Source organism: Myotis lucifugus, unplaced genomic scaffold (assembly GCF_000147115.1).
Source record: "Myotis lucifugus unplaced genomic scaffold, Myoluc2.0 scaffold_0, whole genome shotgun sequence".
Lineage (NCBI taxonomy): Eukaryota > Metazoa > Chordata > Mammalia > Chiroptera > Vespertilionidae > Myotis > Myotis lucifugus.
The window spans coordinates 44481397-44506223 of record NW_005871048.1 but is presented as its reverse complement, the minus strand read 5'-3'; the positions used below and the strand labels follow the sequence as shown (position 1 = coordinate 44506223).

Sequence of the window (24827 nt, the reverse complement as noted above, 5' to 3'; positions counted from 1 at the left end):
ACGAGGCGGCTGCGCTGCCCGGGGATTGGTTGTTGAGCTGGGAGCGTCGCGCCTTTTCTGACGATTCGGGCGACATGGCGGCGGAAGCGGGTAGCGATTCCCAGCTAAGAAGGAGAAGGCGCCGGGACCCGGAGGAGCCGGAGCAAACGGAGCGCAAAGAGAGGGAGCTGGCAGTGGGGGCAGCCATGGCCCAAGGGAACGAAGAGGATGATGAAGAGCGCTGGGTTGGGCCTTTACCGGTAGAGGCAACGTTGGCCAAGAAGAGGAAAGGTAGTGGCAGGGATTGGCACGGGGCGGGTGGGCTTGCTGCGATGCCCCGAGTGGGGGCGTGAAAGCCAGGCCCGGAGACGCTGGTGTGTTTGTGAGGTTTTGTACCCTCGGAACCAAGGGTCATCTTCTCGCTTCTGGCCACTCTGGGCCTGTGCGTGCCCCCGAAGTAATGATTCGGACGCAGGACAGCGTCTTTTCGATCATGTCAAATACTGTCAATCACCGAGTTGTTATGTAGATGCTAATGCTTATTTATGCCAGGGCTTTCTATGTTCTTGGCACCTCTCGTGTGGTCCCTGTATACAGCGGCCCTGGGAGGCTGGGATCTGTAACTCCGGTTAGGAGCTGTGGAGGGAGTTCTGGGTCTCTTAGAGGCGTTCAGCCCCGGAGCGGTGTCAGGTATGGGGATGCGAGGCTGGGGTATTTAGAATCATCACGTGGACGTAGGCAAAGGTCGGTGCAACCCTGACTCTTCAACCAATGAGTTTTGTGATCCAGGGGTAAAAGTTTCCCGGATCACATACTTTCATCTAAAACACGAGGTGTCTGATTTTCAAACCTTACGGTGGAACAGTGACAAAATGGTATCAAACAAAAAGAAGTGAGTAAAGGAATAGATTGCATTTTCTTTTCCTTCAAGTTCTATGAAATGTTTCCTTAAATGGGCAAGGCCATTAAAATGTGATCTTTTAAAAACTCAAATCTTACTTGATCACTTTCCTTACTTAACTCTTTCATTATTTCTCATTGTCAAAATTAAATCCAAACTCCCTATGATGGCTTACAAGGCCTTTCACGATAGCTCCCTCTCTCCTTATCTGGCCAGCGTATTTCCGTAATAACCTTATCTGGCCAGCGTATTTCCGTAATAACCCCTTGTCATTTCTCCTGTGCACGTGGGCCATACTCTTTCTCCACTACATGGCTGTTGGGGTATCTTGGTGTCTGTCTCTACCTGGAATATTCACCCTCACCCCTTTGACTTAGCTAACTTTTTGTTGTTGTTGTTCAACCCTTTGCACTCAGCTCAGATATCACCTCCTCGGGGAAGCCTGTGACTTCACCAGTCTGGGCTGGGTTTCTAAAGCACATTGCTAATAACTCAGATAATGTTTACCACAGGTAGTCTTCAAATTTTATGTATCCGAATTTTGAAAAAGCTTTTTTTTTTTTAATCCTCACCCTAGGATATTTCCCATTGATTTTTAGAGAGAGTGGAAGAGAGAGGGAAAGGGAAAGGCAGAGAGAAATACCGATGTGAGAGAAACACATCGGTTGGTTGCCTCCTGCATGTGCTCTGGCCAAGGGCACAAATCACCGAGGTATGTAATTTGTGCCCTTGACCAGAATCCTTTCCGATGCTCTATCCGCTGAACCAACTGACTAGTGCAAAAAAGTTATTTTTTTTAACCTTGTACATTGACACCCTTAAAGTGTTAATAACCTTTTTTTTTTATTGCCACGGCTTCCAGATAAATATTTCTGTAATAACTTTTCCTCGTTGCACGTTTTACATTTTGAAATTGTATATTTATTCATGTGATTGTCTGATTAATGTTTCTCTCCACTGCTAAGACTAAACATATAAGAGCAAGTCTTGCTGCATAGCTTTGCATATAGCAGGTACTCAATAAGTATTTACTGAATGAATAAATATTACAGTATTTATGCTCTTACTTATTTTATTGAATTAGAATATTCTTGCATATCCTTTTTTATGGAAAATAAGTGTGGGAGGATCCAAAAATATCGAAGTGCTGATATTAATATTAGGAGACAATGATCTTAGAAACTTAAAACAATTGAGACAGATACGGAAATTATTAGGTGTGAAAATCTTCACCCTTAATTAGATGCTTATTGTATTTAAGTCACTCCATAGTGTATTCAGTTTGAAAAAAATTGAAATTTCAAAAATGTATGAAATGTTTTAAAAAATCATTGAAGCCCTGGCTGGTGTGCACAGTGGTTAGAGCATGCACCCTGAGAGCCAAAGGGAGGCAACCAAGATGTTTCTCTGTCTCTTCCTCCCACCCTCCCACCCCACTGCCTTCTACTCTCTAAAAATCAATGGGAAAAATATCCTTGGGTAAGGATTAACAGCAACAACAAAAATATCATTGAAGATTTTGTCTAAAAGGACAGGAGTTGAATAATATATTTAACTTTCTAGAAATGGAACCATTTCCTTTAATGCATTGTTTGGATATTGGACTTTTGAATACATTTTCAGAAAGACATTATAAATGACTAGAGGCCTGATGCACGAAATTTGTGCAAGAGTAGGCCTTCCTTCCCCGGTCTGCTGGCACCGGCTTCCCTCTGGCACCTGGGACCCAGGCTTCCCTCGCAGCCCCGGCTTTGTCCGGAAGTTCGTCTGCTCTAATTAGCATATTTTGCTTTTATTATTATAGATTGTATGGCACTACCTTTAATTAAACTAATGGATTCTCAAGGACAGAGCTATGTGTTACTCTTCTTTATTCCATGTGCCTTGGAATTTATTTTCAATAAATATCTGTTCAATAAGTGAACTAACTGGCAGCAAAAGGCATGTGTATCAGATAGGATCAAATTTAACTCCATATTACAGAAAACAACAAAATAACATTGAAAAGATAAAGATATACTTCTCTCATATGTAAAAGAAGTCCCAAAGTACATAGTCTAGGATTGGTATGGAGGCTCCAAAGGAACCTAGGATTCTGCCCCAGCATCCCTAGGGAACGGCCCTCACCTTTGTCCTGAGTGGTTATTAGAATTACAGTGCTCATGTCCCAGTTCCAAGCTGTAGGACTGAGGAAGGGAAGAAGGGTACACCTTTTGAAGAAGAATTCTTTTTTTCTTATTGATTTTTTACAGAGAGGAAGGGAGAGAGATAGAGAGTTAGAAACATCGATGAGAGAGAAACATTGATCAGCTGCCTCCTGCACATCTCCTACTAGGGATGTGCCCGCAACCCAGGTACATGCCCTTGACCGGAATCGAACCTGGGACCCCTCAGTCCGCAGGCCGACGCTCTATCCACTGAGCCAAACCGGTTTCGGCTGAAGAAGAATTCTTGACTGTGACACAACATTTCCACTTTTATCTCATTGGTACAAGGTTACACCTAACTGCAGGAGAAGGTGAGAAAGGTTGTTTTATAGCTGGATGTCAGTATGCTCATATAAAAATGGGGATTTTGTTACTAAAAATGATGGGAAAAGTAATCCATTCGACACAGCTTTGAGTCTGATATACAGTAGTTATAAAAAAAAACTGAAATAGCTCATTTTACTTGGCAACTTTGTGGACATTTTGGGGTAAATAAAATAGTCATTGGATTATTTTGTTAGGTACACATATAATATCTTTTACCTGTAAAATTGTTTATGGCTCACATAATGAAATGAATATTTTCTCACATCATCACTCTTAAAAATGTTTTGCCCCTGGAAAGTGCTTTGGAAGCAGTCAACTGGATACTCTCTAGGGCAGTGGTTCTCAACCTTCCTAATGCCGCGACCCTTTAATACAGTTCCTCATGTTGTGGTGACCCCCAATTTCATTGTTACAAATTGAAAATAATTAAAGCATAGTGATTAATCACAAAAACAATATGTAATTATACTTGTGTTTTCCGATGGTCGTAGGCGACCCCTGTGAAAGGGTCGTTCGACCCCCAAAGGGGTTGCGACCCACAGGTTGAGAACCGCTGCTCTAGGGTTTTCTCAACTTTAAAAAAAACCAGTATATTGCTTCAAAGAGGATTAGTGCCTTAAAGATAAACCGAGACATCTTATAGATGGCTACTGGCCTCTTATTATTTAAATTAGCACTAATAATTGGATCTATGTGGTTAGAAAAATGGTTGTGGTATTTTCATGAAGCGTTTTAAGGTTTTTGGTTTTGTTTTTGAATGAAACCGTCATATCAAGCCAGTATTCAGTGCCTAAGTTTTGGGGACAGTTAAGTATGTACGTATTACCTAAGAACTTGTGACTGGCTAAATATTAGTGCTGTTCAATATTATGCAATAATAAAAGTTACAACTGACATGAGACACTGGATTTTTGTTTTTATTACATGTGGAATAGACAGAAATTCAAGAAAATCTAGATGAAAAGACAACATGGAATTTAGAAAATACAAAATAGTATTGAGTTCCAGTTGTTAAAAATAATTTTTTCTTTTTTTCTCAGTTCTAGAGTTTGAAAGAGTCTATCTTGATAATCTCCCCAGTGCATCTATGTACGAGCGCAGTTACATGCATAGAGATGTTATCACCCATGTAGTGTGCACCAAGTAAGTGTATCATATCTTCTTACATTTTCTGAAAAGATTTTTTTTAAATGCTTCAATTTTGACATGAACTAATAGAAGTAACTTTAGGATATTATGGATTTCTGTTTAATTTTATAGGTTGAGTGGAAGTTTAAGTTAAAGGCTGACTTGTTCTTTCCTATATCACACAAGGAATGCATCCTCTAAGACATAACTCTTCAGTTTGTGTGCATGTCTTTTGGAAATAAATGCCAAAAGAAGATGAGGTTTCCAAAAGAAGAGTATATTAGTTAAACAGATGGAGTAATTAGTAGCTGGCCCCGTCAGTACTAATGGGGAAAATGATGAGAACTAAGACAACCTGGAAATGTCACAGGACCTTCAAAATAAATGAGTGGGATTTGAAGAATAATAATAGTAATATTCTACTGTATGTTAAGTGCATATTATACCCAATACTGTTCTAAAGCTTTTTCATAAATTATCTCGTTCATCTTAAGAACAGTCTAATGAGGTAGTAATATAACCTACATTTTATAGGTGAGGAAATGGCAGGTGAGGCTGGAGCAAAAAATGCAAGGATTAAGTCTTAGAGAGTTTTCTATTCCTTGTATGGATTTTGAGCCTGTAATCAGAAGAGTAACATCAGGTTTGGTTTTTTTTTAAAACCACTCTGTCTGTGGTGAGATTAATGGACTTAAATAGGGCCAGAATGGATATAGTAAGAGCAGTTAAGAGACTAGTATAGAAATCTAGATGAGATATGATGGTGACGTGGATGATATTGGCTGTGATTATGGAAAGAAGTAGATGAATTACTTTGCTCTTTGGATCAGTCTATTCTTAATCTCTTGGAAGCCATTTAAGATATACATGTAATTAAAATATTATCATTTTTAATTGTGGTAATATAAAACATTCTAATTTTTCCTTTATAGAATAATTCTGACAGACATTAGCACTTTTCCCAATCCAAAGTTATCAGTGTATAAAGCAGCATATTGGACTAGAATTGCTATCACTCTCTCCTCAAGTTTTTCTGTTGTTATTGTTAATCCTTACCTGAGGATATTTTTCCCATTAAGTTTTTAGAGTGGAAGAAAGAAAGGGGTGAGGGGAGAGAAACATTGATGTGAGAGACACATTGATTGGTTGCCTCCCACATGTGCCCCAACCAGGCCAGGTATCGAACCTGAAACGCAGGTACCTGTCCTTGATTGGGAATCAAACCCGTGACACCTCGGTGCTCGGGCTGACGTTCTGTTCACTGAGCAACACTGTCAAGGCTCCTCAAGTTTTTTTGTTTTGGGTGTTTTTTTTTAGCCCAAAACAGCAGGGTATAATAGAAAGATTATAGAATTTGAAGTTAGGCAGACCTGACATTGAATGCCGCTCTTCAGTTGTGGACCTAGGAAAAATACATTTAACATTTCAAAACTATTTTCTAATTCATAAAATGATGATAAAAAATACCTACACTAATAGAGTTCCTGTAAAGATTAAATAAGGTAATGTGTGTAAAGTACCTGGCACATACTAGGTTTCAATAAATGGTTTCTATTTTTATACACCTGCAGACAAGATTATTCTGTACAAAATATTTTTTTCCCCCTAACTATATTTTTGGTAATTTAAACAACCAAAATACCTTGCATAGAATACAAACAAACTTATGTTGAATTTTGCTGTATATGAAAGTAGTATGTGGAGATTTAATTTATGAACTTCTGAAAAATAGAACCTTTTCCCTGTGAAAAGATAGCCTGTAGGGTAATTTTAACATTAAAACCTTAAGGTCTAGTGATTCCCAGTGAGATTTCTTTTCTTTATTTTTTTAATGTCAAGTCCCAACTCAATTCTGAGCCTAGGTCTTAAGATGAAAATTAGTTACGATATCCAGAAAAGAACTTCAAAATTTGCAATGTTCTATCTATCCTAATATAGTGGCCAGCATAAAGGAAGATTTTTTTGAAAACCTATTCTGAAAGAGTCAGAGATTCTCAGTGAATGATTGGCTTGGGGATATTGAGTGATTCATAGATTTGTTTTAGATGTTAACTTTTATAATTTCATATGTGCAGGACAGACTTTATTATTACTGCCAGTCATGATGGACATGTTAAGTTCTGGAAAAAGGTAGAAGAAGGAATTGAATTTGTTAAACATTTTCGCAGTCACCTGGGTAAGAATTTCACCTTTTCTTTTTTGGCTCTCTTAAACTGTACTAACGTTGTGTGTGTGTGTGTGTGTGTGTGTGTGTGTGTGTGTGTGTGTGTGTGTGTGTGTTTTAAGTTCCAAATATACTTATTATTAAATATAATAATGTTAGCTCTGTAAAGTTTCTTTTAAACTGATTTTTTTTTCTTTGAATTGTGTGCATTTATGTCATTGGTATTTGATGTTTTAATTTTATTTATTTAAACAGGAGTTATTGAAAGTATTGCAGTTAGCTCTGAGGGAGCATTGTTTTGTTCTGTGGGTGATGATAAAGCAATGAAGGTGTTTGATGTAGTGAACTTTGACATGATCAATATGCTGAAGCTTGGGTGAGTCTTTTTTAAATTACATATTTTTTCACTTAGTGAACTAATTTTTAAAAAAATATATTTTTATTGATTTCAGAAAGGAAGGGAGAGGGAGAAAGAGATAGAAATATCAATGACGAGAGAGAATCATTGATTGGCTGCCTCCTGCACAACCCCTATAGAGCCCCCAACCTGGGCGTGTGCCTGACCAGGAATTGAACCAGGTCCTCTGGGTTCATAGGTCGACGCTCAACCACTGAGCCACACCAGCAAGGCATGAAATAATTTTTAAACTAAACTTCACCCATAGGTATTTCTAAACAGAATATGTTACCATTCCATTAAAAAATGTACCTTTGGATTTTGCTTGGGAAATGGTGAGTCCTTGTTATGATGCTATTTGGAGGTTTCTGATGTGGTTTTTGTCATAATCATTGCAAAAATTTCCAAACAGCATCATAGCAAGAATTCATTATATCTATTTAACACTGCTTAATAACAAGGGTCCATCATGTCTAATTTACTGGCACTTAGAGTTAAACTTGTGGTATTGTTCTTAGAAAGCTAATGCACATTTTTAGAATAGAAGTTAATTGTTGATGATTTTAAACTTTGAAGTATATTGATACCCAAACTTTGTAGTTAAACTGTACAGTAATGAGACTAATACTTTGCTTCAAGCATGTCTTTTTAAAGATAACACACACCTGCATTTATATACACCTAAATGAATGTCACCTTGAAAGTTTTAGTATTGTTGTCAGAAACAGTTTTGAGACATGTTTTTGTCTGCTCAGACTGCCACAACAAAAGACCAAAGATTGGGTGGCATAAACAGAAATTTATTTTCTCACAATTCTGGAGGCTGTAAAGTCCAAGGTCAAGGTTGCAGCAGGGTTTGGTTTCTGGTGTGAATTCTCTTCTGTGTTTCGCATTGTATTTTCATTGGGAACAGGGGATGAAAGGAGGAATGATATCTCCCTCTTCTTTTTAGAAGGCCACAGGCCTATGCGGGTAGGGCCCCACCCATAAGGCCTCATTTAAACTTAATTACCTCCTAAAGACCCTGTGGCCACATACAATTACATTGGGGGTTAGAGCTTCATCATATGAATTGGGATGGAGAAAAACAGTAGTTCAATACAGAGCAGGACTCCTTTTGGAATTTCCTATTAAACCAGTGTACAAGCCACTAAAGGAAATCAGTCTCATTTATGGTCAGAACTTATTTTTTTTACTACAAATAGAAACACCTATTGATCATCTGTCTTACTCCCCAGCTTTGTTTCCCCATGTTAGCTATTTTTAAAAATCAAATCTATTCATAAATGTTGAACATTTGCCACCTTTGCAAATACTGACAGAGTATTTTTTTAGGCTTTGATAGAAATTCTAAGAGTCCCAAAAATGTTTTGAGCATCAGCACCATCATTAGAATAACTAACTACTCAGACTGATTGCTTTGAAGGAGACAACACTCATTTGAGTGTAAAAGTTTGGTGTGTTGATTAACTCTGTCTCATTTTTTTATACTCTGCTCATCAGGGAGCATGTTCAAAGCTTATAGTTATAATATCAAGTTACCAATTAGGAGAGTGTGATAAAAGCATGATTTTCTTTTGAACATAGTCATAACTAAAATATTTTGAGTTTTAATATTTCAAGGATGGATTTATAACATACTGTTCATGCTAATGTACTTAAGAGTAAGTTATATATAGACTGAGATCAGAGATTCAAAAAGCATTGCCCCAAACTATCTTAAGCCCTAGGTCTAGTTAGGTTTCCTTTTCTACTCAAGAGAAGTGAATGGTCTGCTATAGCAATTCTCTTCTTGTAGATCAGGGGTCCTCAAACTACGGCCCGCGGGCCACATGCAAATACAAATACTGTATTTGTTCCTGTTTTGTTTTTTTACTTCAAAATAAGATATGTGCAGTGTGCATAGGAATTTTTCATAGTTTTTTTAAACTATAGTCCGGCCCTCCAATGGTCTGAGGGACAGTGAACTGGCCCCCTGTTTAAAAAGTTTGAGGACCCCTGTTGTAGATTGTAGATCTTCAGAAGTTATTATCAATGCACTGATGAGGTCAGAATGAGAAAAATCAGTAACTGTCCTTAGTTGTTCCTCCCCATTCTGTAATTCTCTGCCTTTTTTGAGCAGGGAATCCAAAACTAGCCAAATCACTGGTCACTGGCCAGGACATTTTTTGGTGGTAGGAGTAGGAAGGGATGCTTATTTCTTGTATTGACCCCCTTTTTCTCTCAATTCTTTATTATTTCAGCTATTTTCCTGGACAATGTGAATGGATCTATTGCCCAGGGGATGCCATATCATCAGTTGCTGCTTCTGAGAAAAGTACAGGAAAAATTTTTATTTATGATGGTCGAGGAGATAACCAGCCACTTCATGTTTTTGACAAACTCCATACGTCACCTCTTACTCAAATACGGCTAAACCCAGTTTACAAAGCAGTAGTGTCTTCCGACAAATCTGGAATGATTGAATACTGGACTGGGCCTCCCCATGAATATAAATTCCCCAAAAATGTGAACTGGGAATATAAAACTGACACAGATTTATATGAATTTGCCAAGTGCAAGGCTTATCCAACCAGCATATGTTTTTCACCTGATGGGAAGAAAATAGCTACAATTGGTTCTGATAGAAAAGTTAGGATTTTCAGGTTTTTAACTGGAAAACTCATGAGAGTCTTTGATGAATCACTAAGTGTAAGTGCAATTTAAATTTAATATATAAACTCTCTTCCCTAGGTTTATTTCTTCTGAGCTAATGATCCTTCTAGTATGTATCTGTTTTTTTCTGTTTTGTTTTGTTTGCAAGCTCATTCTTTTAAGATCTTCAGAACTCATTCTAAGCCATCCTCTCTTCCCACTCTATTCACTCTTGTCTGTCTATGACTATTCCCAAATTTATTTCTCCAGGTTTCTATTATGAACAGACCTGGTACTGTCTTTCTATTTTTTCCTTCTATCTTCATGAATGGCATCAATATCCATTAATCGCACAAGCCAGAAACCTGAGTCATCCTTAACTCTGCTTCCTTACCCCTCTATTTAATTTGTATCATGAGTCCTGACAATTTTACTTTCTAAATATACTTTAAATCCATCCACTTACTTTCAGCACACCTGTCACTACCATAATTCATGATCTTTTGCCTGGCTTATAACATGATCTGCTAGTATCTAATCTGCTATCCATGCTACACGTAGAGTAATTTTTTAAAAGCACATGTTTGATCATGGCTTCCTTTGAACCTTTTAGTTATTTCCTGTTGTTCTTAGGATCAAGACCAAAATAATGGCCTGCCATGTTGTGGTGTCTGCCTACTATTACAGCCTAGTGCAGGGTTGGGCAACCTTTTTGTGAGTGCGTGCCAAAACCAGCAAAATCTCTGACTCAAAATTCTTCTGCGTGCCAACCCTAATTTTTTGAGAACATGTTACGCCTACTTGATATCTCTTAAGGTGTACGTATGTGAAGAACCTTGAAGAAAGAATAAAATTCATTCGAGCGACAAAAACACAGTATATGATGATGAAAGATACATTTATTTTTTAATGTATACATGTACACTGATAGTCCGACAGAAAACTTTATGACTCCATTTGATATTATCAGTGGGACTTTTGCTGCTGCATCACTGATGACAGAGATTTTACATCAGGTTTATATTTCGTGACCTTCAGAGATATGCACGAGCTACTATTATCCGTCAGGCTACTCCTGTTACGAGACTTAACAAAATTCATCACTGAGAACAAAGATTCGCAATTGTAAATGGAAGATTATAAGAGAGGGTTTCGCGTGCCAGCAAAAGTTACTGGTGTGCCATGTTTGGCACGCGTGCCAGGGGTTGCCCACCCCTGGCCTAGTGTAACTCACCTTTCTCCCTGCCTTTTACTCTAGCCAGTTAGGCCTTGCTTTAGTTTCTTGAACATTCTGTTCCTTCTACCTGGAGTTACCCCTCCCTCCATCTCTCCCATTACCTATTGAACTTGTTCTTCAAATCTCAGCGAAAGGGTCTCTTCCTGTGGTAGTTTTTCACTATTCATCCAGTCTAAGACAACTTTTTTTATGTGACTGTATATTACTATTGTCTTTTAGAAAGCATTTTGTATGGTCTGATTATTTGATTCATGTATATCAACCTCCAATAGACTAAACTTTATACAATCTGTGGTCCTGTATCTATTTTGGCTCATGATTGTATCTCCAGCATTAAGAATAGTACCTGACACATAATTACTGCTAACAAGAATTTGTTAGAGTGTATCATTATAGAATAAGAGTATATCCATGCAGAGTTAACTAGTTTTTCTGGAAATTAGATCTCATCAGCTGTTTTCATCAAGTAGTTCTTTAACTGCTAGTGGTAAGTCTGTGTTGAACCTTTGTAGCAGTAATGTTTACTGTATGACAGTGTTGATTCCAGTCTCAGTAGTAACCAATTTACATTATATTCCCTGCATTAAGCTCTTCAAAAATTCTCTCACTCTTATTAGTGGCACTGTTGTTTGGTGGCAAGTGTTATATATAATTTGCAAAACTCTACCAACTTGCAGCTCTTCTAAGCTTCCTTAGGAAAAGAAATACTCAAATCCTAGTTTCTGGATATAATCTCTTTAACATACATACTCTGAGCTGTTCAGTCCCCTCTATTTCTTCATTCTTGTCTTCAACATTTGTTGAAGTGATAGAACTAAAGTATCAAGAGCTCAGTATTAAAACCTATGTCAGGAGTTGATTCAGAATGAGAGAATTTGAAAAAAAAGAAAAAGGCAAATGCCATTTAAATTAGTTCCAATGCTAGTAACTAGTAAGTCACTGGGTTTTCACAGTTCCATGTCACAGGGGGAAGTTTTTAACCAGTAAGAGGCCTAGTTTAAAAGACAAGAAATTTGATTGGATGGTGTGAAGTATCTTTTGGCATTTATTAGCCAGAATCACTGTATATGGCCACACAGTTGTGTATCACAGAGGCCCTGCTAGTAAGGCTAGAATTCTGTAGCAGGATTCTACTTATCAGGTTAGATTAACATAAAATAAATATATGGCTCAGTGGTTGAGTGTCGACCTATGAACTAGGAGGTCAAGGTTCGATTCCTGGTCAGAGCACAAGCCCAAATTGCTGGCTTGATCCCCAGGAGGGAGCATGCAGGAGGCAGCCAATCAATTATTCTCTGTCATCATTGATGTTTCTATTTCTCCGTCTCCTTTCCTCTCTGAAATCACTGGCAGATGGCCATCTACAAACTTTAAGTCTTGAAACTGAATCCTCTCTCTAACATCTAAGCTGTTTCTGACATATGAATATAGGAATCAATAACATATATTAGTCTCACAGATTGGAGAAAAGGAACTCTAATGACTAGGCTTTTTAGCTGGTCTATAAGACCATTCCCTAACACACATACCTCCTTTTGATTTTTGGAGCATATTGTTCATTCCATATATAAAAAACTGGAGATTTCTAGTTAACACAGACATGAAAAAAGAAGTAGATGGAACATAAGTCTGGTTTATTTTCAACTGCAATGGAGAACTATTTCTGAATTATGCTCTTTGATGCCCTAAATGTCTGGAAAACTAAATGTAAAGATCATATATTCTGGGAGGCCTATAGTGTCATAATAGTAATTGGATGTGACCCCTGTTTTTGTGTATTAATTATCTAAAAAAAGAAGTAGCCCTAACTAGTTTGGCTCAGTGGATAGAGCATCTGCCTGCGGACTAAAGGGTTCTGGATTCAGTCCCCATTGGGGGCACGTGCCTGGGTTGTGGGCTTGATCCCCAGTAGGGGGCGTGTAGGAGGTGGCCAGTCTATATTTCTCTCTCATCATTGATGTTTCTATCTCTCTCTCCCTTTCCCTTCCTCTCTGAAATCAATAAAATAATTTTTTAAAAAAGTAAAACAAATTTCCAAACTAAAGTATACCCATAAAAATAAGCATCTATCCTACATCATATTTACTAATGATAATCTAACTATAAGTATTACTCCATGTCAAAACAACTTGAAATATTTTCTGAAATTGTTACACATTAGTGAACTAATAAAGAGTTTATTCATTCAACAAGAATTGAGTGCTGCCCTAGCTGAGTGGCTCAGTTGTTTAGAGCATGATCCCCTGTACCCTGCATATGATCGCAGTTAGGTTGCACATCCTGGTTGGGGAGTGTCTCATCAATGTTTCTCTCTCTCTCTCTTTCTCCTCCTCCTCCTCCTCTGCCCCCTCCTCCTCCCTCCTCCTCCTCCCTTTCCACCCTCTCTCCCCCCCAGTTCCCTTCTCTCACTCTCATTCTCCTTCCTTCTCCCTCCCTCTTCTTCTCCATCTGTCTCTAAAATCAATAAACATATCCTAGGGTGAGGATTAAGACAAAAAAATTGAGTGCTTAGTATGTCTCCTCCTCCTCCCGTTCCCCTCCTCCTCCTCCTCTCCCACCTCTCCCTCCTCCTCCTCCTCCTCCTCCTCCTCCTCCTCTCCCTCCTCTACCTCCTCCTCCTCTCCCTCCATTGAGTGCTTACAGTGGTTCTCAACCTTCTGGCCCTTTAAATACAGTTCCTCATGTTGTGACCCAACCATAAAATTATTTTCGTTGCTACTTCATAACTGTAATGTTGCTACTGTTATGAATTGTAATGTAAATATCTGATATGCAGGATGGTCTTAGGCGACCCCTGTGAAAGGGTCATTCGACCCCCGAAGGGGTCTCGACCCACAAGTTGAGAACCGCTGGCTTAGTATGTCAGGCCCTGTGATCCTTATATAAGGACTTCATAGTCTACAGCTACATCATCTAATATAGTAGCCACTAGCCATATGTGGCTCTTGAGTACTTGGTATGTGGCTAGTTCAAATTGAGAAACTGAAAGTACAAAATACAATTTCAAAGATTTAATATAAGAAAAAAATGTAATTTTATCTTAATTTTATTGAATTGCTTAATGTTTAAATGTTATTATTTTGGATATGTTGGGTTAAATAAAACATTAATTTTAACTTTCATTTTTGTTTAATGTAGCTACTTGAAAATTTTAAATTACTTATATGGTTTGCATTATATGTCTAATAGAAACTGCTAGTCTGTAGCTTATAAATGGCAGCAGAAATTTCCTATAAAGTAGTAATTACATTGACTGTTTTTTTTATTTAATTAGAAGAACCAGTTAGTGTAAATTATTTTTTATGATTGAAATAGTGTTTAGAATCCTCCATACGAGATAACACGAATACACAAACTGTCAGTTGCTCTTAATGTATACTCTGCTTCTATTTGAATTCACATTCCCTTTATTATGTAGCTGTTTTGTTAATAAATGGGTTGTTTCCTAGATGTTTACTGAACTACAGCAAATGAGGCAGCAGCTACCAGACATGGAATTTGGCCGACGAATGGCTGTAGAACGTGAGTTGGAGAAGGTGGATGCAGTGAGATTAATTAATATAGTTTTTGATGAAACTGGACACTTTGTGCTATATGGAACAATGCTGGGCATTAAAGTTATAAATGTAGAAACAAACCGGTAAGCTTTAATATGCTGTATTTTTTTTAAAATGCATTTATTGGGGACCATTTCCTCCTTCAGGGAAACAATGGGAGTTTTGTTTGTTCCAAGACAAGTGGAATGGTCCCAAATGTCTAAACTTAACCAAATGTTTTGACTGGATTTTTCTGTGGTCTTTCTGTTGTTTATACTCTTATGTAAAAAGTTTCCACTCATGTTTGTGAAAGAAATGGAAAGAAGATATGCATAGTTTCAAGTTGTTGTTGTTGTTTTTTTAACAAGTTATAGTCTGTCTTTTGATTATTGATTTAAATTAGCCTGGTTCATGTTAAATGTTGCCAAATATTTTAACCACAGAATTCGGCATTACATCCTGCTAGACATAAAATCAGAACTTAAAATGCATGAAACCACAATAAGCCTTTTGTGCAAACAGTCCATTTGGTTTTAGTTCAGAAAGCTACAATCAGATACTATCACTGAAGGTAAATAAAAAGAACTTAAAAGTATATTTTAAGGAGAAAAAAATCTTATGCTGTACATTCTCACATATAAACAAATTTATATTTAGTTCTTAGCAATACAAAAATCTTTGAAGGTTTGCACATAGACTAAAATAATGGGGATAGGTTAAAACTATATGACTGAACAATTGCAATTTTTTTTTACCTGAAAATTATAGTTTTCTAATCCACTCCATACCAATTTTAAATAGCTTTTTTTGGTGGTGAGGTGGGTAAAGAAACACTTTTAAAAAATCTTTCACTATTTTGTACAAAGATCAAGGATAGCTGATTCCCAGCTTTTATCTGTAAAGTTGTTATGATTGGAATTAACTCTGAATATTTTATTGTATAAAACGTGTTTTCCAGGTGTGTGCGGATCTTAGGCAAGCAAGAAAATATTAGGGTGATGCAATTGGCTTTGTTCCAGGGAATAGCCAAAAAACATCGTGCTGCAACTACTATAGAAATGAAAGCTTCTGAAAACCCCGTTCTTCAGAATATTCAAGCTGACCCAACAATAGTCTGTACGTCTTTCAAAAAGAATAGATTTTATATGGTATGTGGAAGTACTAAGAGATGGACCTTAATGTTTCTTCCAGTTTGGTTGGAGTTTTCTTTTCTTGGCTTGTGCTTTCAACTGAAGAGAATGTTGGCAATAATAGGCTTTCTAAACAACCAGAATACTATCTTATAACATTAATATTGTAGAATTTTTAAGTAGGACTTGATTGTAAGTATTTCTGTACAGTTTTCTATTCTGTTTTGAAAATTTTTCAACCTGGCTTTTGTAACTATTTGTGTTGTCTAAGATAATAGGAAGTAAGTGGTTATGGTAATAATCGAAGCCAAAATAGTCTTTACTATGGGGTTTTAAAAATTATTCTGTGTTTTTATTATTTTATAATTTTTGCTCTTGAACATAATTTATTTCCCCTGAACTTGCACATTTTCTTCTCTAAACACATTTTTAACCATTTGACTCCTTTGTAATGTTGCTACTTTAGAACTGTGTACTCCTGAGAAATCTATTTTCCTAGTGAGTTAAAAGTACTTTACATGTTAATTAAAATTGGGCTCAAAATCAAACTACGAAGCTATCTACAAGTAGCACTGTTGGAACTGTTCAACCAAACAGAAAAATCTAAAGTATAGAGACTTCCTGTCCTTGATTTCTGTCCTTCACACTGCAGTCAGAGACTTTCTGAGACCCAAATGTGATTACAGCAGGTCCTCAAATATTGTCATTTCCTTTTAATATTGATGGGGGCGGGGAGGGGGAGTGGGGAACTGATTCTCGGCTGGAACCACTGTCAGTGTGGAGTTGCACATTCTTCCCATGTCTGTGTGGGTTTTCTTTGGGTACTCGTTTCCTCTCACATCACAGAGATGTGCACATTAGTTAATTGCATGTCTGAATTGTCCCAGTCTGAGTGAGTGTAGGTGTGTGTGAGCGTGTCCTGCATGGAACAGGGTCCTGTCCGGGGTTGATTCCCGCCTTGAGCCCTGGACTGCAGGGATAGGCTCCAGCCATGCATCACCCTGAACTGGAATAAGCAGGTTCTGAAATAATTATCTAACTGGTTCTTATTAATCTTTCTTTAATATATGTATAGCTCACATTTATTTCAATGTTTCATCTCATTGTTTAATATTAGAAGTGTTTTGGATCATTATTTAGAAGTTGGGGTGATGTTTTTGTGATCAGAAGTAATACCATAGGAACTTAATTCATTTATATCAATTAGTCTGTGGTAAAATTGATTTTGTTATACATTGTTTTGACTAAAGTCACATTTCCAAGAGCCTATCGATGACATTAAGTGAGGACTTACTATATTTCTCTGCCTAACTCCCCAGCTATCTGTATTAGCTGGCCTCCTACCTTAAAATTCTTCATTTTTAGGTCATTTGCTACATTAACCATACGGAACTTGATCTCATTTGTGATAAGTTGGTTATTCTTTTTATTTTCTTTTTCTTTATTGATTAAGGTTTTACATATGTGTACTTACCCCCCATTGCCCCCCCACCCCACCCCCGCTCGTGCCCTCACCCCCCACCCTCTAGTGTCTGTGTCCATTGGTTATGCTTTATGCATGCATACAAGTCCTTTGGTTGATCCCTCCCCCTTCCCTCCTCCTTCCCCCTGCCTTCCCGCTGAGGTTTGATGGTCTGATCAGTGATTATCTGTCTCTGGATCTGTTTTTGTTTATCATTGTATGTTCATTATATTCCACAAATGAGTGAGATCATGTGATATTTATCTTTCTCTGACTCATTTCACTTAGCATGCTCTCCAGGTCCATCCATGCTGTTGCAAATGGTAGGAGTTCCTTTCTTTTTACAGCAGCATAGTATTCCATTGTGTAGATGTACCACAGTTTTCTAATCCACTCATCTGCTGATGGGCACTTAGGCTATTTCCAAATCTTAGCTATGGTGAATTGTGCTGCTATGAACATAGGGATGCATATATCCTTTCTGATTGGTGTTTCTGGTTTCTTGGGATATAGTCCTAGAAGTGGGATTACTGGGTCTAATGGGAGTTTCATTTTTAGTTTTTTGAGGCAACTCCATCCTGTTCTCCACAGTGGCTGCACCAGTCTGCATTCCCACCAGCAGTGCAGGAGGGTTCCTTTTTCTCCGCATCCTCGCCAGCACTTGTCGTTTGTTGATGATAGCCATTCTGACAGGTGTGAGATGGTACCTCATTGTCGTTTTGATTTGTATCTCTCGGATGATTAGTGACTTTGAGCATGTTTTCATATGTATCTTGGCCTTCTGTATGATTATTCTTTTTTACATCTAAGCATTTGCATATGCTATTCCTTTTGCCAGCTACACATACTAGTAAACTGCCCAACTCCTACACATATTTCAGATCTCAGCTTGGAAGCCTTCTCTGACATCAAGTCTAGATTAGGTGTGCCTGGTTGTGTTGGTGTCACACTTTTGGAGTAATTTGCTGGTTGTTTTTTGTTTTTTTTTTTTTGGTTTCTGACACTGTCATCTCCTCATAATATAAAATCTATAAACATAGGCACTACATTTTTTTTCACTATTAAGTCCACAAAGTTTGGTAAAGTGTTTGGCCCATTATAGTATATTCATTTATTCATCTGATATATTATAAGCATCTGTGATGCTATTAAGGTTACCAGCATTTGGTACATGTAGGAAATAGCATTTCCCTACCCTGACCAAGCTTTTAACCTAGAATGGGTACATTCTTTTAAGGTGAGAATTTTTCTTATAACTGCCAAAGTCATTGCTAAAATTTTATCAATATATGTTAAAGGAAAATAATTTTTCTTTTTACCTGTAATTTAACTTTTTGAAGGCACAAATTAATCAAAATATAATTCTTGATATGCACTAAAAACACAATTTTCCAACCACTTTATTTAAAAACTAAGTAACAAGTTTTCTTTTTCTTTCCCCAAAATTTACTTTTATGTTGATTAAACCACAGATTTTCTCATAAACTTGGAATAGAAAAACAAAATAAGTCCCTCACAGTGTGTCTTTATACAGGTAACATTTTCATGAATTATCTTTGAGGTTTATTAGATGTACATATTCTTAAGCAAAATTAAAATGGTCTAGGTACATTTCTATTCCTTTTTAAATCCAATATCATGAAATAAAAGTAAAATTTTACAAAATTTGAACTTTAGTAGTTTCATATGTGAGCTAAATCAAGATAACTTTAAAGATTCATATAAATAGTACAACAGACTTGCCATTCTCCTTTGAAAACTGGAGAATAATATGTGAAGGCAATCGCATCGTAACTTGGTTGTTTATTTGGAATCTATCCAAGTGGACCAAGGAATGCTATTAGGCAAGACAGGGCCTGGGCACAAGCTTTACCTTCCTGCAACTCAGTTGGCATCAGGTAGAGCTTTCTTCTTACTGAGAGTCAAAAGAAACAGGCCTTGAGAAATCCAGAGTTTTAACAACTGAAAGGGTTTTCTCAATTCTCCTTATACCCTGAGAATCCTGAGATTTCTGCAACTTCACTCAAAATTTACATTCTTTCTCCCAGGCTTCAGGGTTTAGGTATATCAGATGGGGCTCTGCAAAAAAAAAAAAAAAAAAAGCCAAGATTCACTACTGATTTGTCTGTGAATCCTCATCCTACCTTGCCCAAGTCTTGTTCATAGTAATAACAAGTGTTAATATATACACAGTGCTCTCTGTATGGTAAGCACTATTCTCTAAGCAGTTTGCATCCCCCTTCATTTAATCTCGTGACAGGTACCATTTGGGGTAGTTCTTATTATTCCCATTTATGAATGAGGAAATGTAAGAAGTGAATTTACTTCCCCAAAGTCACATAACTCGTAAAAGACAGAGCTGGAATTCAAACCCAGGGTTTCTAGTGAAAAGTAGGCAACAGGTGGCAGGTTAGGACATGATATAAGTATAAAAATAATTTAACTGCCTTACACACCCTTTGATAGGAAGTGATTCCTGAAATAAGGATTTATCCTGATGTGAATTCATACCTTCCTCAAATGTTTCATTTGAAATTAAATTTGCTTGTTCATAAACTTTAACCAGATGAAAATTTTAATTCATTTACTCACTTTTTACTTTCCTCCTTTAGTTTACCAAACGAGAACCAGAAGATACAAAAAGTGCAGATTCTGACCGAGATGTTTTTAATGAGAAACCTTCTAAAGAGGAAGTCATGGCAGCTACTCAGGCTGAAGGACCCAAACGAGTTTCAGATAGTGCCATTATCCACACAAGCATGGGAGACATTCACATCAAACTTTTTCCTGTTGAGTATGTATTGTTTTTGTTGTCTTAACCACCATTTTAAATGTGTATATTTGAAGAAACTGTGCAACTTAAAATTTTTGTTATTTTGACGTAAGGAATTTTGCAGAATTGAAATGTTTGATAGAGCATCAACCCTGAAATTTCTGATTAACTGTTACTCTAGACATTTTTATACATATATACACATACTTAACAGGTTTAAAATACGAGGACAAAACATCTTGGCTATGAAAGTGATGAATGAAACTAAAAAGTTATGCAAATGTATATTTCTATTACCATTAACGGCACATCCCAACTATAAGATTTGTGGCTCGCTTATTAAGACTGGTTTTCCTCTCAAAGCAATCTCTTAAGGGGAGAATACTTATTTTTCCTTCCTGACATTTGTTAGACATCTACTTCCTCTTCCTTAGACTCAGTAGTTGTATTTTTGAAAACGAATTCCAATAAAACACATAAGGGCTTCCATTGAAAAAGGGAAAATAGTATTCTGGACATTTTTAAAAGTTTGCAAAATGAGCATGCAATACCAAATACAGTAATGTCTCTGGCTAGTCTTGATGGAAAAGGTGACATCTTTACAACTGATTTATCTTCGAATCCTCATCCTACCTAGTACCTTTATTTAAAAGTACTTATTTTGAATATGAATGTTTTATCATGCCATACCTTGGTACTGAACAAAGAACTAGGTAGTTTTGCCCTAGCCGGTTTGGCTCAGCGGATAGAGCATTGGCTTGCAGACCAAAGGGTCCCAGGGTCAATTCTGGTCAAGGGCACGTTCCTTGGTTGCAGGCTCCTCCCCAGCCCGGGCCCTGGTCAGGGCTCATGCAGGAGGTAACCAATCGATGTGTTTCTCTCACATCGATTTCTCTCCGTCTTTCCCTCTCTCTTCCACTCTCCCTAAAAATCAATGGAAAATAAGCTTGGGTGAGGATTAACAAAACCGAAAAAAGACGAACTAGGTATCTAGACTCCTGGATCATCTCATTTCAAGTATTTAGAACCCATGCACCCATTAAGCCTGTTGCTCCCTGATATACTTCATGCAGGATTCTCTTAATTTTCCCCTCCAACCCCAGCTCTAAGAGCTATTACAGGAAAATGATACCACATTAAATTACCCCGTGGGATTAGTTATTATTATTTAGAATGCTTCATACTCAGTGTGTCTGATTATCACTTAAAGTTGATTAAATTTAGGAGATAGCATTTTGGTGAATAAGTCCTTGGTCAGGAATGTGTCACTGTAACCATTAATACTGTTTTTATGAGAAAACTACCTTTCCTGGGAACTTAACCCATCATATATAGCAAATTGTATATATTTTAAGGTGCTATGGTTGTTGTTTTTACATTTTGGTTGTTGTTGTTAATCCTCACCTGAGGATATTTTTCCGTTTATTTTTAGAGAGAGTGGTAGGGAAGGGGAGAGACAGAGGGAAACATCGATGTGAGAGAGACACATAGATTGATTGCTTCCCACTTGCCCTGACTGGGGCAGGGAATCAAGCCTGCAACTGAGGTACGTGCCCTTGACTGGAATTGAACCCAGGACCCTTCAGTGTGCCGGCCAATGCTCGATCCACTGACCCAAACCAGCTAAGGCTATGGTATTTTTTAAACTAAATAACCTTGAAGTCTAAATATTGTTAAACTCAACTATAATAAGCAATCTTGATATAAAGATACTACATTAAACAATAATATGCTACTAAACAATAATATACTACTGCTTATATGCCCTTTCAACTCTTATGTCCTCAAGGTTAGAAGAGGTTATGAAAAAAAGACTGTCCTTCTGAAACAGTCAAATGATATTGAAAACACCATTAGGAAGCAGAACTGCGAAGAAATTGTCTTAAATACTCTGAATAAATTTCATATTTTTAACATATATCTTACTGTAGGTGTCCCAAGACAGTGGAAAACTTCTGTGTTCATAGCAGAAATGGTTATTATAATGGACATACTTTTCACCGTATAATTAAGGTAGGTTATGCAAATTGTATCATTTAAGGCACAATAAGAGGTTTAAACCTAAGGCATAGCATTCTCTCACACTTAGTTTATTAGAAAGGAAGAGGAAAAATAGACTATGGAAGCCAAAAGAATGGTCATGAAAAGAATGGTCATGAATATCAAATCTAGAAAAGGACTGGAATAGTAGCGTAATTACCATTTTAGAAACACTGCAACAATATTTTTTCAACAGCTGAAAACAAGGTCACATAATGAGTAAAGGGGTCATGCTGAGATAAAACCAATAGCCACTGTTCCTAGTGGCTAAATAAGAAGATACGATTTTAAGTAATAGAAGAGCCCAGATGCCACTTAATCTGTTAGAACCACCATGCATACCTGAAGAGCGGAATGAGCTCTGCCCAGGATCTTGTTGGGCAGCATTCCATAAAACATATGTAGTTCTTGTTTACTGACAAGTCAGAAATGATAGGAGGAAAAGTCAAGCTTCAGGGTTCTGGAGGAATTAATGAAATGAAATCCAGAAAATCGAGTGGTTAGGGAAAGGTAGGTGAGAAGAATGAAGCAATTATATAAGATATTATACAGAAACTAAAATTTACACTATTAATTGTAGGTTATTGGGGAAGATATAGATGTCTATAAATGAGAATACCTTTGCATTATGATTTAAATTTGGTAGCAGTTGAGTAGGAGAAATACATCATCCAAATTAAAGTATAACTTACTGAGTTTAATACAATCACTTTATAGAGTGACTGTTAACAAAGTTACAATTTTACTGAATACAAAGCGCGCTTTACAACCCTAACTCCAAAGCATACATATAGAAAAGAACAGTGTAATATGTTTGTTTTTAATAATTCTTAATTTTGAAAGTATTACATATGTTCCCTTTTTTCCCATTAACCCCCTCCAGCCCATTTAATATATTTTTTGTGTACTTTCTGTTAAGGGCTTCATGATTCAGACTGGAGATCCAACAGGTACTGGTATGGGAGGAGAAAGCATATGGGGAGGAGAGTTTGAAGATGAATTTCATTCAACATTACGACATGACAGACCATATACACTCAGCATGGCTAATGCTGGCTCGAATACTAACGGATCTCAGTTTTTCATAACAGTAGTACCAACGGTGAGTAGAACAGCATTATCTGTAAGCCAAAGATTCATAAGTTATGATCTAAGAGTAAATTCAGTGGATGAGAGCCGCATTAGTCTTTATCAAAATGAAAATAATTTAGATAAGAAAATATAAAATTACCCAACAAATCAGAAATACTTTGTAAAACAATACTTCTGTAATTTAGGACACCTAAGTTTTAGTCATCTTCACCACTGTTATTGTTTTGTACAGTTCAAAACAAATTATTTCACCTCTGGACCTGTTTCCTCATCTTTAGAATGGAGGATTAAAGTACATGAATTCCTGATTTTAAGACATTTCCCCCACACATTCTTATATCTCTAAAATCAGAATGCAACCAATAGCATTGTAGATTTGACGGAATACAGTATAAGAATATCTAGCTTTATTGCTATGTAGTTCTACGTGATTATAAAAATTATACACTTTCTTTTTTGGAAATAAGCACTAACATTGAAAGAAAAATATAACTACTATCTGCCAGTCTCATGTAATATTCACAATACGTCTAGTATCACGATACCCAGTTTTAAGTAATAGATGAGGAAACAAATATGACTGACTTGCCAAAGGTCAAGTAGCAGAGCCAGCATTTGAGTGCCCACGTCTTTAATGCCAAGGCACATGCTGTTTAAACTATTCCAAATTGCCTTTTAAACTATGCAAAGGAACTTGCCTTTAGCAAACACATTCCAGCTCCCTTTGATCTGAAAGCTGCACATATTTAAACATTATACTATGCTTTTATATTTTTCTTATAAACATGGAAATTACTCTTAAAATACTCTAAGTGAAATTACTGTAAATCTTTTTAATTACATAAAAAAGTAAAGCATAAATTTAAATTCTCTTTAATTTGCTCGCCCAGAGGGTGTGAATTAAGAAACCTGGTTTACCAAGATTTTCCATTTGTCCTCCAACACAGCCTTGGCTTGATAATAAGCACACAGTATTTGGACGAGTGACTAAAGGAATGGAAGTTGTACAAAGGATCTCCAACGTCAAAGTCAATCCCAAAACAGATAAGCCCTATGAGGATGTCAGCATCATAAATATTACTGTCAAGTAAATCAGATGTATCGTTTAATGTGTAAATAAAAATACACATATAGTAAACAGGATTATTTCACATTGGGAATCTCTTAAGACTTGCTGAACATACAAATCATGTTTCAAGGATTACAGTATTGTATTTTTATATTTTTCATTAAAGGCCATTTTTTAAAGCTTTGCTTTTTTCTTGCAATATTTCTCATTAGGTGAAAAATTGAAATGGATTAAACTCAGGCAAAATAGCACTCCTTATATGTAATTTCTCGTGAGACTCAAAATCATAGTAAATAATGAGTGGTATGCCATTGTTCCTTAGCTTTTCAAACATGCCTGTTAGTCTGCCCTCACATGTTTCTTTAGACTTACGAAGAAAGGATCTGAGCCCTAGCCAGTTTGGCTCAGTGGATAGAGCGTCGGCCTGTGGACCCAAGAGTCCTGGGTTCGATTCTGGTCAAGGGCACATACCTTGGTTGTAGGCTCCTCCCCGGCCCGGGCCCTGGTCAGGGCTCGTGCAGGAGACAACCACTCGATGTTTCTGTCTTTCCCTCTCTCTTCAACTCTCTCTAAAAATCAATGGAATAACGTCCTCGGGTGAGGATTTTAAAAAAAAAAGAAAGGATCTGATAGTATATACTGTTTCTTTTACAAGGTTTGTGTTCCATGCCAAATAGCTTTGTCTTTTGATCATTAAGTCGTAAGTAGTGGTAAGTAAAACTTCAGTAAATAAGTAGGAAGTCCCTTTGGT

The 24827-nt window shown here is 37.0% G+C and overlaps 1 protein-coding gene across 7 annotated transcripts; it reads left to right on the top strand.

The window, feature by feature from the left end:
- Positions 1-3: 3 nt before the first annotated feature.
- Positions 4-24257, top strand: PPWD1 (peptidylprolyl isomerase domain and WD repeat containing 1). Of its 7 annotated transcripts, XM_023751465.1 has the most exons (12): positions 137-270; positions 3376-3398; positions 4455-4557; positions 6618-6718; positions 6962-7082; positions 9347-9794; positions 14424-14614; positions 15469-15658; positions 19715-19896; positions 21807-21888; positions 22835-23017; positions 23955-24098. In XM_023751465.1, exons 3-12 carry the CDS (start codon positions 4502-4504, stop codon positions 24096-24098), a joined length of 1698 nt encoding a protein of 565 aa, XP_023607233.1. In that variant the 5' UTR covers positions 137-270; positions 3376-3398; positions 4455-4501. The 7 variants fall into 7 exon arrangements, with proteins under 7 accessions (XP_023607237.1, XP_006081468.1, XP_023607232.1 ...); XM_006081406.2 differs by lacking the exon at positions 3376-3398 and having other exon boundaries at positions 10-270; positions 23955-24257; XM_014452404.2 differs by lacking the exon at positions 137-270 and having other exon boundaries at positions 3197-3398.
- Positions 24258-24827: the final 570 nt, after the last annotated feature.